The following is a 12994-nucleotide window of genomic DNA, read 5'->3' on the forward strand; positions in this document are numbered from 1 at the left end:
GTCTTTAGTGGTATTTTAATAAGTATTTCTACTACTTCTCTTTGGAGTGGGCCAAATTAGAGCCTGCCTTGCCCCCATTCATTAATCCTGTAAATGTTTATTCCTGTTCTTTTAAAGCTCTTTACGGCTTTAAAAAGACTGCTCTTAAAATAGAATTTCATCAATTATAATCATTATCATGATCATCAAACTAAGTGTGCAAGAGCCTGAGTGTGTATTTATGTCAGTGTCATACCCTGTCGTAGCACAGGAGGGTGCAGAAGTTGGGCGTCTTCTGTTGATGGACCAGCTCGACAAAGTGGGCACAGTACACAGCGTCGATGGAGGAGAAGATGCAGCGAGGAAACAGACAGAGCTGCAGGAACTTTGTTATGGTCTCGTTCTTTGTAGATTCTATCAGGGAGTATTTAAAGTTGTATTAGTAACAGAGACAACTGAGCATTAGATTACCTCCAGTACAGATGCAGCAATTATGATCCTTGTCTGAATGTCACCTTTAACTACTGCCTAGACTAAGCCTACAAGGAGTTAAAACTGAATATCTCTTTGCTTGGAGATTACATACAGCCATGAACATTGAGTATCTACTTATGAAATATTAATTCTACTTGAGTAGAGGCTTTGTGTTCATTTGGGAGGAACCCAACTTATGTTTTTTGCCTTTGGAGATCAGTCACACTTAAAATGGATTCACTATTTTCTTCTCTCATCAGAGAAATCACTGGCACGAACATTAGGATACTTACTGGCCAATAACCAGTTGTCCTTCTCCAGTTTGAGGCGGTGTAGAACCCTCTGGACATGCTCCACCTGCTTCTTCTCCTCTTCCTGCAGTTTTTCCTGCAGAGCAGTACAACGTTCCTTCTCCTTCTTTTTCTTATTCAAGGGCTAGAGTGGAAACAAGCCACAGAAACATTCACACCATAAATACAACATTGACAGTGACCGGAGTGTTGCACTCCTCTGGGAATCTCTGGCAAACTCACAATTCAACCCTGATTCTTTGTGTTACGATTCAAATTATAAAGACAATGAACAAAAATGATTCAATTCAATAATAAAAAAAAAAAAAAAGAAAAAAAAAAGAAGGGCTGTTAGTCTAGTTTACTGTGTATCAGACAGTTAAGCTAACTGGTTCTGATGAGCATCAAAACAATGATGCTCTGAGTTTCTTTCCCCTCCTGCTCTCCTCTCCTCTCTCTCCCCCTATGCTTCTATATGCCACCATTACACATTACTAACTTTGTGTCTCCTCTCTCTCTCCCTGTTCCTTTCTGCAGGTTGCCCTGGAGCTCTACGTAGCAGTCACCGGCCACATCGACCTGATCAGTGTTTGATTGTTGTGTCTTGTTGCTTTTCTTCTTTTGTCTCTCCTCTATCCACTCACCCCAACCGGTCGAGGCAGAAGGCCGCCCACCAAGAGCCGGGGTCTGTCGGAGGTTTCTTCCGTTAAAGGGAGTTTTTCCTCCCCACTGTCGCCAAGTGCTTGCTCAAGGGGGATTTGTTGGGTTTTCCCTATGTAATAATATTGATAACAGTAAGGTCTAGACCTTACTTTGTAAAGTGTCCTGAGATGACTTTTGTTGTGATTTGGTGCTATACAAATAAAAATTGATTTGATTTAAAAGGGTTATCAAAACTAGCTCACAAGTGTGTAGAAAGCGGCGTTTTCTTTGTCTCACCAGTTTGACTGACGTGGTGCAGTGTGTGTCGTTTGTTACTGTGTTCCGCTACGCTAAGGTCAGTCAGTTGGTAATGGGCTCTGACCTATTCACATAGTCCTTCATACTTGTCTTTCAAAGCTTATTACTGTCATCAACACATGCTGAAATGATTCCCTTTTCTGAAGATGGATCAACATTACAACTATAGTTGTGATAGTTGTACAACTCGTCTGTGTGTGCTCACCGCTATTTGTTTGCTACAGTGGCTTTGCAGTTGAGCTTCGCCTTTTTTGTTCCATCAACATTATTTATAAAAAACAAAAAATAATTGTGAAACATTTTAGAATCGTTGATATGAATTGCAATTCTAATATGAATCAACTTTTTTCCTCTCACCCCTACTGTTTTTGTCATCTGAGTGTATACTGCTGCAACACAAATGCTTCGTAAACAGTTACAAGTGGAATGTAAGTGAACCTGTAGACAAACTACTCACTATTTCTGGGTTGTCCTCGATGGCTTTGATCTGGACCTTTAGCTTGTTGACCTCACGCTCATAAGCAGCCTGAGGCACTGCAAGGTCGTACATAGTGAGGGACCAGAAGGTGGCATAGAATTGAGGGCGAAGGTCATCCCAGACCCTGGCAGGATGGAGGGACACCACAGCCTCATGCACCGGCGTCATCACATATTCACAGGCTGCCACATACTTGTGTACCTTCTGTTGCTGCCGGTTACCCTTCTCTGCTTTCTTCAGCTCATCATACTTAGACTGAGTGGAGAGCAAAGTAAAGACTCAGTTGTCTCTCATTTTATTAGTTCTAAACCACAGCTTGTCTTTATCTGAAATAGTGATAAGATAGTGATAACATTATCTACAGTTGGCACAAAAAGTAAGATGACAGAAATGACAAAATGCTTTTAAAGAAACACATTCAATTTGTTCCAACAATAGGCAAGGCAGCTATATTAATATAACACATTTCAGACACAGAGGCAACTCAAAGTTGGGGGAAGCAGCATTAAAACAAGGCTCCAGACTGCTAGTGATCAACTGCATTATGCAGCCAAATTTATTTAAGATGCAACTGCAAAATAAACAGCATGTGCACAAACAACTGTTCTCACTGTAGAACTAGTGGACAGATAAAATTTTCGTAATGTTGTCATAGCATGTTATCTGCATGTCTGTCACTCGCTCTGTCTCACAAAGCAGAGACTTCAATCTATCAAATGTGTAAATCCACATCGACTCCGAGACGCATGTGTCATCGCTGGAGCCCTTCTTTACCCTCGATGTCCATTTTCTCCTTTGGCGCATTTGAAGTGTAATCGCCACAGACAGGTGCTTAAATCAGGTAGATCACCTATTAGCCTATTTATGTATTGGAAACTTTAGACTTGAATCTGTGATGGATAAGGCTCCTGGTGTCACTGTGAGCTTTCTGGTTTTTAGCCCCCCCTCATCCTTTGTTGCAAGATGGGGAAATAATGGACTTACACAAACAATCCATACACAAACGCTACTGATCCTACATGAAAACTATTTTTGTCCAATACATTTCTGCTATCAGTCAGCCTGGTGAAGACTGTGCTGTCATCCTGCTGGCAGACAGCTGTTCAGACGAGAGATGCTGTTGGAAGGTCGGAGTCGGTGTGGATTGAGCAGATCAAACATTTAGGTTGTGCATATGCGCTGCTTACATCTGGTTAAGTCCCAGTTTGAAGTTAGTAGTGGCTGAAACCTACCATCATGTCCTTTAAGTGGTAGGCCACTAGTAACCTTAGCCCAAAAATGAGCTGGCACTTAAACAAGTGAGAGAGCTGAACTGTGTCCAACACAGACATCGCCAAAAAAGCAGAAATTTTGCTTCAGAAGAACAACAGGCTACAAATAAATCACGTACACAAACAGCAAAGCATGCACACAATTCATCAGGTTATACTTCAATTGAAATATAACAGCCTAATCATCCTCATCAGTTTCAGCACTACCATCACGTTGGCTGATAAGCTGCACTACAGTGACTACATTAAATAAGGTGGAAACTTGTTCCAGAAGTGGTTTTCACAATTATTATGCTCTACAAGTCTCCCACTTTCTGAATTTCATTATAAATACAGCCTATGCACATTGAATGGTAAGGCTGTTTAAAATAACTTGTAAAAAACAGATTCTTTTGCGTTATGTCGTTAAACAGAGTTGGTTCCACCAGTATGAAATGTTAGCCTGGAGCCCTGGAAAACAATAAGCATTACAACATAAACATAAAACATTGTTAAAGTGTCTCAAGGCAGTTGAAAGGCAGATTGAAAAAATATGCTGCACCCAGCTCCATTTTAAGAAGACTCAAAAGCTAAAGTCAATTATATGAGCTTGAATTTTCAAAATGAGGAGGAAGAAGAAAACAATGATAAGCAGCAGAATCTCTCTCAAAAAAAAGAAACAAGAAGTTCACTCACCAAAATCTGATGGGCATACATAGGGCGAGACAAGAAGAAAGCAGCATCATGTGGAGTGTGGAACTGGTTACAAAGCACGTCAATAGAGGGAACCCGCTTGATGTAGTCCTCTGTGCTGAGGTTGGAAGCCAGAAAGCCACCAAACTGCACCAATGTGTCGTGACACTACAAGAAGATGAAGAATTATGTCAGCAAAACAAAAAAAGCATAATAATTATGTTTTAGATTGATCTTGTCAGGAAGTGTGAAGTAAAGAGTTTTCATTACAATCTTATAAGGTGGCTAATGCGTTTACTGCTCGGCAAAGGGATCTTATAAGGTTAACATATGTAGAGAGAGTATATACCTGGTCATAGAGGTGGCCGACAAGTTTAAGATGTTTTTCTCCACCTTCACAGAAAACCACACCATTTCGTTGCTGGGCCATAAGTAGACACAGTGGCAGGGCCAGCTCATGGTCAAGCAGTACATCCTTCAGACGCTGTGATGACTTCTTAGTGTTCCTGATCTGGCCAAAGTAGCCACCCTGTTGACAGAGGCACATCCACAGTGACATGGACCTGAGCTCAGGTGCAGGCCTGCCAGGTAATCATTCAAATCCTGCATCAGTCAGTGATAACTGGAGGTCTATATTACCTCAGCTTTGAGTTGCTCTCCTCCTGTCATGGCCTCTAACTGCTCGGATGTCATCTCATCTGTGATCTCAATGCCAGCCATTTTCTGCACCACCTCTTTGAGGATCAACAGGTCAAAACTGCAGAGAGAGGAGGGACATATAAACCAAAAGATAGATCCTGACACAGTGTATATTATTTTTCAAAATCTTCCCATTTGCAAATAATATGCCTGCCCAAACAAATGAGTGTATCATAATAATGTATTAAGACCAATTCTGCAGGATACTGTGTAGTCACTCTCTTCATGTTGCTCCTTAGGCTGTATTTTTATTTGACAGTCCACAGATAACCAACCAAGTGATAATGAGGAATGAAGATGTGGTGGTGCTTGACCTCAGCAAATCCGGCAAACTATCCTGTTCCTCCTGCATCGTTTGGGTCAACATACCTCTTCCCTGCTTTGAGCTGATTGGTGACATACTGAAGAAGGCCAGCCAACTCAATTGGGTATTTTCGGAACACAGACCCGCAGAGACTTGCCAAGCCTTTTGCGACAAGCAGAACAGACGTATGTCAAATGGTTTCTCTTTTTGCATGCAAATGACTGATGTGATAGCTGTATGGTAGCATGGCAGTTAAACTGTGAAGCCACATACTCTGAAGCCAGGAAGAGATGGTGGTGTCGTCATGCTTCATCTTCTCCTTCTCGGGATTGGCCAGAGCCTCAATGATGCAATCTGGCGACAGAGTTAAGTGGAAAAGAAAACATGGAAGAAGGGGGGGGAAAAAGGCCACTTCATCTGTTTACACCCCACTGCCTCCAGCAACATACTCCTCACACACACACACGCAACCTCTCTTGTTAGATGACTGAATAGAAAGAGGATACAGGCCAAGACATCATAGTTGAGCGATGTGAGGTACTTCAAGGAGTCCACCACTGGAACAATGAGGTTGTCGTACCATTGGATCTGAGACAGCATCTGGCATACAAAAGGACATAGGAGGGGATAAGACTTTACACCTATAGAGGACACAGATCATGCTCGACGCTTCTCTACCACAACAAGCCACCTTTATGACTTTAATCATTCCTATGGTGTATGAGTATCCACAGATCATGGGAGAATCACCAGTTACATAAGGGGGCATGATACTTGGCTCCTGCATAAATTGTCTCTGCTGTTGTTCACATTTGATGTGAGGAGGAGGAAGAATAATAATGTTAAAACTAGATAGGCTAAGAGTACAACCTCCACCAAGTGCAATTCAGTTTCCCCATAATGTCATAAAAGCAATTCCCATGATAGTTTGACCCTCGTATACAATTGCTTGACCAGGAAAACCTAATGCTGGCATTTGGAATGATGCAGATATCTTTATTAGTTAGAAACATATTCAAATTTTGTTTTATTTGTAGGCTACAGCACCAATTCACAACAACAATGGCACAGTAAGGTTTACACTTCACAGTATTATAGGGAAAACCCAACAAATCCACCTCGAGCAAGCATTCAAGAAAAACGACAGACATGACAAACATTCACTCGTTGGTTTAGGGGTAAAACGGGGTCTTCAGCGAGTGGACTGTGGACAAAGTGGTAAAGACATCACATTTCTGCAAATCTGTGTTCTGCTTGTTCAACAGCTGGTTGATAAACTGCTCATATAGTTTCTGTTACTGGAGGAGCGCAGCCCCTCAGGACCGACAAAGAAAAATACAGTGAGGCACAGTAGGACGGTCTGTGTCAACTCATGAGGTTATGCCGGGTGGCGGTAAAGGGAAGCATGCGGTGTACGGCTCATTAGGTTCTGACAGTGGAAACACAGCTATAATATGCAGCTACAACACTGGTGTTCTCGCTGACAGTCGCTGAACGAGCTATCTTGGTCAGATAACCACTCACATCTCTGAAAATGTCAGAACAAATTCTAAATTGGCATCACTGTCATAGACTGACCTCATATTCTCAATCTAAGTGGTTACTTTTTCACCTGGGAAAAAAAAAGTCCAAACTTAATAAAATGGCATAATACCAGCCCTACAGATGAAAATGATAACAGCTTTGAGCCTAGCTCCAAATCTCTGCCATCAGGTTCTTGCCCAGCTGTCGCTGCATAGAGTAGGTCCTTCCCCAGCTGCGGGCTGTCGCCTCGCTGGGCTCCGTCATTCGCCATCTCACACAGCAGGGTGTACTGAGTGGTAGCACTCGGTTTCCATTGCTAACGAATGGACAGCTGTCACTAACCCAGGGATTCGTTTCCGGATGTGCTTGACATACAGTCAAACAGCCTTTCCAGAACTCACAATGGTGAAGAATTTTTAAAAATATTCCTGTATCCAAATCTGATACATTACCTCTCCAAAATATTTCACCCAAATCCATTCATTACTTCTTCAGTTATACTGTTAACAAAACAAACGAACACCAGCAAAAAATAAGCCCCACCAGTGGCGGAGGTGATGACTACACATGCAAGAGACTGTGAACTTCACTGCATATTGAGTATTACACCAAAGTGTACCAAGTGACTGTTTCTGTCAGTGCAGCAGGAACAGAATCCTAATTTTGTGAGCTTTTACCAACACCAACTAGCTTTTACTTTAATTCATGATTTGTAAGAACAGGCTAGGTGTAAGCAATTCCCAGAGCACACACACATTAACGAGGGCACGGGTGTGCCAGAAAAATATAATTGGTCTACAGAGTGAGCAAGGTGCTACATGTTGTAGAACATTGTTTATTTCTCCTGCAAAAATGCAGAATTCATTTATTTTGGTATTTTGTTGACTTTATTCAAAATGAGGCTGAAGTAAATTAAAATAATCACAGCAAAATACACTCACATAATCAAAGAGGATAGTGGGATTGCTATGGCTCAGCTTGCCAATCTGCCTTCCAGACTGTTTCACATTCTCTTTGGTCAACCGCCTAGGGAGGTGAAAAGCACAAGACAGAAAACAGCAGATTAAAAACAAGACGATGTAAAGAGTGCTCTAAGCAAAGACAGCAAATGGAAATTGCTCTTAAGATAAAAGCAGTGCCCATCGCTTCCTTCAACAGCATAACAGTCTTGGGACAATTACTTGCTTAACACACACATACAAAACAGTAGTGAAGTCTGATTTCCTTGTGGTGTCCGTGTTAAAATGTGCTTTCAACACAGCTCAACTTGAGAGCGTATAAAAACAAAATATTAATGCAGCTCTGCTTGTTTTTACTACGAAATTTAGTCTGTTCTACTGAGTGATGTCAGTTTTATATACATATACTTAATTTTCTGAAAAAGGGCTCCCTGCACATAAAGGTTATTTGCCTTGGCATTTTAAGTCATATACAAAAGCAGCAGGAAAAAAAAACATCACACACTAACAGTCTAATAGTCTTGGACATTTTATGGACAACTCCTGTAAGCAGGGTGAAATAACTGAATCGAGTGCTTGAACACAACATACAACACAGATCAGTATGACAGTAAAACAAAAGTCTGAGAGAAGGTGGATAATTGTACCAAAAAAATCACTTGGTGACTGAGAAAATACATATAGACACTCCATTCATTCAAGGTTCACATTATCTTGCCACATTCTGCAGAACAGGACTGAATTAGCTGTGAAAATCAACACATAAATAACTGCACAAACAATGTGAAACATGCAACCCACAGTACAAGGACAGTGACTTGATTATTTGTATTGGAAACACAACAACGGTGACCCAAGAACAGATCACTGCATAGTTATGGTACATAGGGTTCTGTAAACTGACTTACTTCATGATGTATCTGGCCCTTTCCACAGTCTGAGCTTTGACTTTAACCAACAGTGGATGGCTAGAGTATGTCTCGGGGGGGGGGAGGGACAGAGAAAACAAAAAAAAACTATTAAAACCAAATGCTTAGCTATACAGCACTCAAACACACTGACAGGATCAAAGCACGCCACCTCCTGTCTAATATTATGTTAAACTGCTGTCATATGTGTAACTGTTTTCCAGATAACAGCAGGGTAAATTTCAACCTCATGTACTTTTAGCCATCCAGTAAAAATGGGACTGTTCCTTAACAGTTAACTCTTGAAAAATCAGATAACTAAGTACTTTTCTGTGTGATAGCAAAGAATGTCAAGGAATATATAATAAAATGAACCTTCTGGAGTATCAAGTGTCACTACTCATTTGTGATGTGCCAAAATATCCAAACTAAACCTCTAAAAAAAATAATAATAATTGCATTGCTTTGGAGTAGAAAAGATGGTTTGCTAAACTGCACAGAAAAAAATGCATTTTACACAAAGCATGGTTTAACATTTTGAGGTAGAGTGAGTGTACGTTACTCTTTCTTTGACAGCTAGTAAACACCATCAAGGAGCACTGCCTGAGGATTTACTATATGACAACTCAATTACACAGTGCTAGGATGTAGTGAGTGAGTATGTGTGTATACTTCACCTGTGCTGGTAGGGAAAAAGCTTGAAGAGCCCCCACAGTTCCTCAGACATGCAAGCATTACACTCCATCAGGGAGAGAGAAGGGAGTAGCACCTGGTCTGCAATGCTCAGGAAACAACTCAACAGTGTTTCCTACATGAACATACAATCAACATGAAGAAAATCCTTTCTGTAACATGTACAAAGATGAACTGGCAGATCCATAAAAGCAAACGGTGAAAACCATGTTTTATTCTTTTAAAATATTAATCTACACCGCCATCGTACCAAAGACAGGTATATTTTAACACTTACCATTTTGTCTTTGACATCAGTTCTCCCTTCACTTTGGTACTGAGAAGCAAAAGAACACAAAAAAGTGCAAGTTAAAGTAATATTTAGGTTGTAGTGCAAACTTAAGTAATGTGGTGGTTACAGTTTTATACCTCTTTCATGAAGGCCTTGCCCAGTCGCACAATTTTGGCAAAGAGGATAGGGTCATGAGAGAGGTGAGGGCCCAGGTAGCAGAGCATACTGAACGTGTCCCTCCGCAGGTCTTCAAAGCTCTCTGCAGGCCGAGGGGCCCGCGTGTTCCTCAGAGGGCGCATTATACATCCCCTTGCCCCTTTAGGCACACCAGCCCTGTAGGGGACCAGACCAGTGTGTCAGAGCCTGCAAATTTTTTTTTGTTGTTTTGCTTATTTATTTTTAACTTGACAGATAAAATGCTGGCACAGAGAAGAGGGAAAACTGTGGAATTGTGGAAAAATTAGGACCTTCTGTAAAGAGGCTCCACAGTCAGGTGCAGAAGCTGGCAGAGTGCCAGTGCAATAGTCTTGTGAGAAGTAGCATAGAAGGAAGGCATCTGGTCCATAATACTCTGGGCATGGGGCCAGTCTCCAATTCTAAGCAGCGCTTCCAACAGACCAAGTTTCTGGTTATCAGGCGGCTGTGGGCAGAGGAAGAAGAAAAGCCAAAGTTCAGTAACACTCAGTGAAGCCACTGGAGCAAAGCAGTGGCCAAACACTGGGCAAAACTGCTGTTACACTCCAAAGTGACAGATCTGTAAAACTATTAAACATGTGTCTGTATCGCATGTTAAAAACTGAAAACAAATAAGAATGTCGTATCAGACCGCCAGGACAGAAAAATGTAAATGTAACTTCACAGGCCACTGACTTTGTGGGTAATCTTTAATAAATTAACTGTAGTGGCATCCAGATGTTTTGTGTTTTAATGTAATGACTTTACATGTATGTGATTCAAAGACGGCTTTAAAAAGTGAACAGTTTTGTGCTGTTTCTGTTCAACATGCAACCTACAAGCACATGAAGTCAAAACCTATCCTTTCAAATACCTTCTCATTTTTCTCCTCCTCCTTCTCTTTGTCCTTTTCTTTATCATCACTTTTCTCTGAGGACAACACAACCATCACCAGCTTGCGAGCAATCTGCTTGGCCTCTGAGATGTCTCGTTTGTGTTCCTCTGTGATGACGTTATCTAGTGGCATAAGCTGAAATGACAGTGAGGAAAGAAAGGAGTCAAGTCTTAAGTCTAGGAACAGAGGATTTGCGTTAACATAGGGGATATAATAGTACATTCTGCATTTGAAACAGAAGTTTTATATTGTAATAAGGTTAATTGAATTTGTCACATAAATCACCAGGATTTCAGTCACTAGTTTTAGGTTGGCAAAACCTACGTCCACAAATTCTGAATGATCTGCTAAGAAAGTCCTTATGTAAAGTGATCCCTTTTACTAATGTGACAATTAACTGGAATCAAGTGGTTCCTTTTCCTTACATGCACATAGAGATCTTCCAGCTCTATCAGGTTGTGATGAAGCAGAGCAGCAGCAATGTGGTAAAGAGACTTGGGGGTTTCCTCATTGGGCTCCTGAAGAAAGACAAGAAAATAAAGAAATAATCATAAAAAAATATAAGTGACAAATTAAATATAGTTCATGCTATAAATCTTCGGATTATAGTTTGAGATTGTATACACAGACTGCTTTCTAACATTTAAATATATCTGGCAATGATCTTGCTAAAAACTGAAGCTCTAACAAACTCAAAACCTACTAGGAACCATTTCAAAATATACAAGCAATCAATGATATTTACATGAAGTGTCTGGAGAGAGGGAGGTCTGGGCATCTTTGTTTAGACTGCTGCCCCCGCGACCCGGCCCCGGATAAGCGGAAGAAAATGGATGGATGGATGGACTACCTTAATTTACCCAAATTTGATGTTTTCACCTGGTAGAATTTGAACTTGAATCCCAGGATGTGGCAAAGCGTGAGTGGTTCACACATGTAGGACTCGATGAGAGACAGGAAGAACTCATCTTGGTCAGATCGACTCTCATACACCTCCAGGATTATGTCCAAGACGCGATTAGGGTCTAAGTTGAAGCATCCTACAGAATAAAAATATACTAATTAGGCAGCAGAACACAGGTAGGGAGGGCTGTATTTACAGAACGCCTTCCAGGACAGAATCACAATAGGTTTCAAAAGAAAAAAACAATAGTACATTTGACACCAGAATATACAGTAGAAGGGCAGAATAAACCGATAATGAAAGACTTGTCCACACAGGTGAGTCAGTTAATAGGTTGTAGCACATAGGGACAGACTTTCTGTGAGGTTCAGTGTTGTAGAAAATCTACATACAATACAACCACAACGATAAATTATGGATCACATTCACATTGTGTTTATGTAACAGAAGTAATTTGTTCAGTCATTGTTGTATTATATTAACACTGTGTCTCACTCTCTGTAGACTAATTGTATGTGTGTTCTCATCTAATATAATGAAGTGCCTTGTTATTCCTGTGGATGCATGCCAAATGTTACAAGTTGATCTTGGATAAAACTGAAGCAGCCTGTTTCCCACAGGATGAAGGAGACTGACTCAAGGACAAAGATTATGCAGTGTGTGAAGGTTTCTTTTATTATTATGACTGCCCTTCCTCTGAGGAAGTGCAGTAAACAGAGAATGATGAATCATGCCAATTATGTGTAAAAACAAAAGACAGTAGCTGCACATGGAGATTGTCCTGAGAATGACTGTGAGCTTTCAGATAAAGGCAGATAAGCACAAATTATATAAATATAGGGGGGACTGAAGCAATGAGACACACTTAGTAGGGAACTTTCTCACTATCATGTGTCTTGCTTAAGCAATAAAGTGATCAATGCTGCTAAGACTGGTTGGTCTGAATCATCTGGCTTTTGATATGGCAGAAAACAGCCAGTACATACAGTTACCTGGCAAAGCCATGTGTAAATAGCAGCATAAACAGAAGCAACGATGAATCGAACAAGTGACCAAATGATGAAGACCAAATTAGGTGTGGTGGAGGTTGTGCCAGATGTTTTGGTGAAAATCCAGGTGACAAAACCCCTTCTGTTAATTCCTCAGAACAATCTTCTCAATTATGGTAAAAAAATATAAGAACAAGCCACAGAGATTCAGCGAGACTGTAGGTGTAATGAACGAGTGCAGCTAAAGACACAGTGGCATCATGCTCAATGCAGTGACCCTGAAAAAATGCAGTCTGGTACCTATGAGGGACTTGATGCTCTCCAGGACAAGGCGGCTGGTGATGTTGCCTGACAGGTCTTGGCCAAGCTCGGTGATTAGTTTGGCATAGCCCTCATTCTCCTCCCTTAGCAAGTTAAATTTCTGTTGCTTGTAGCTGAGAAGAAAGAAAGGAATTCACAAATATTCGATATTATACTGTATATATGTATATACATTATGGAGCGCAATGAGTAGGCCCCATCCACTGAAATACAAGTTTTCCATCTATGT

The 12994-nt window shown here is 40.9% G+C and overlaps 1 protein-coding gene across 1 annotated transcript in view; it reads right to left on the reverse strand.

Moving 5' to 3' along the window:
• thoc2 (THO complex 2) overlaps positions 1-12994 on the reverse strand; it is a 28078-nt gene that overhangs the window by 11172 nt on the left and 3912 nt on the right. The window contains exons 7-25 of the mRNA XM_020598800.1: positions 12745-12878; positions 11431-11591; positions 10977-11069; positions 10531-10686; positions 9950-10122; positions 9620-9815; positions 9489-9527; positions 9196-9326; positions 8519-8626; positions 7593-7677; positions 5634-5727; positions 5401-5481; positions 5193-5289; positions 4764-4881; positions 4474-4653; positions 4128-4292; positions 2161-2436; positions 747-888; positions 236-393 (exon numbers count right to left, since the gene is read on the reverse strand). Coding sequence (XP_020454456.1) covers positions 236-393; positions 747-888; positions 2161-2436; positions 4128-4292; positions 4474-4653; positions 4764-4881; positions 5193-5289; positions 5401-5481; positions 5634-5727; positions 7593-7677; positions 8519-8626; positions 9196-9326; positions 9489-9527; positions 9620-9815; positions 9950-10122; positions 10531-10686; positions 10977-11069; positions 11431-11591; positions 12745-12878 — 2587 coding nt within the window. The remainder of the gene's footprint in view (positions 1-235; positions 394-746; positions 889-2160; positions 2437-4127; positions 4293-4473; positions 4654-4763; positions 4882-5192; positions 5290-5400; positions 5482-5633; positions 5728-7592; positions 7678-8518; positions 8627-9195; positions 9327-9488; positions 9528-9619; positions 9816-9949; positions 10123-10530; positions 10687-10976; positions 11070-11430; positions 11592-12744; positions 12879-12994) is intronic.

This window comes from Monopterus albus, unplaced genomic scaffold, assembly GCF_001952655.1.
Source record: "Monopterus albus unplaced genomic scaffold, M_albus_1.0 scaffold39.1, whole genome shotgun sequence".
Taxonomy (NCBI): domain Eukaryota; kingdom Metazoa; phylum Chordata; class Actinopteri; order Synbranchiformes; family Synbranchidae; genus Monopterus; species Monopterus albus.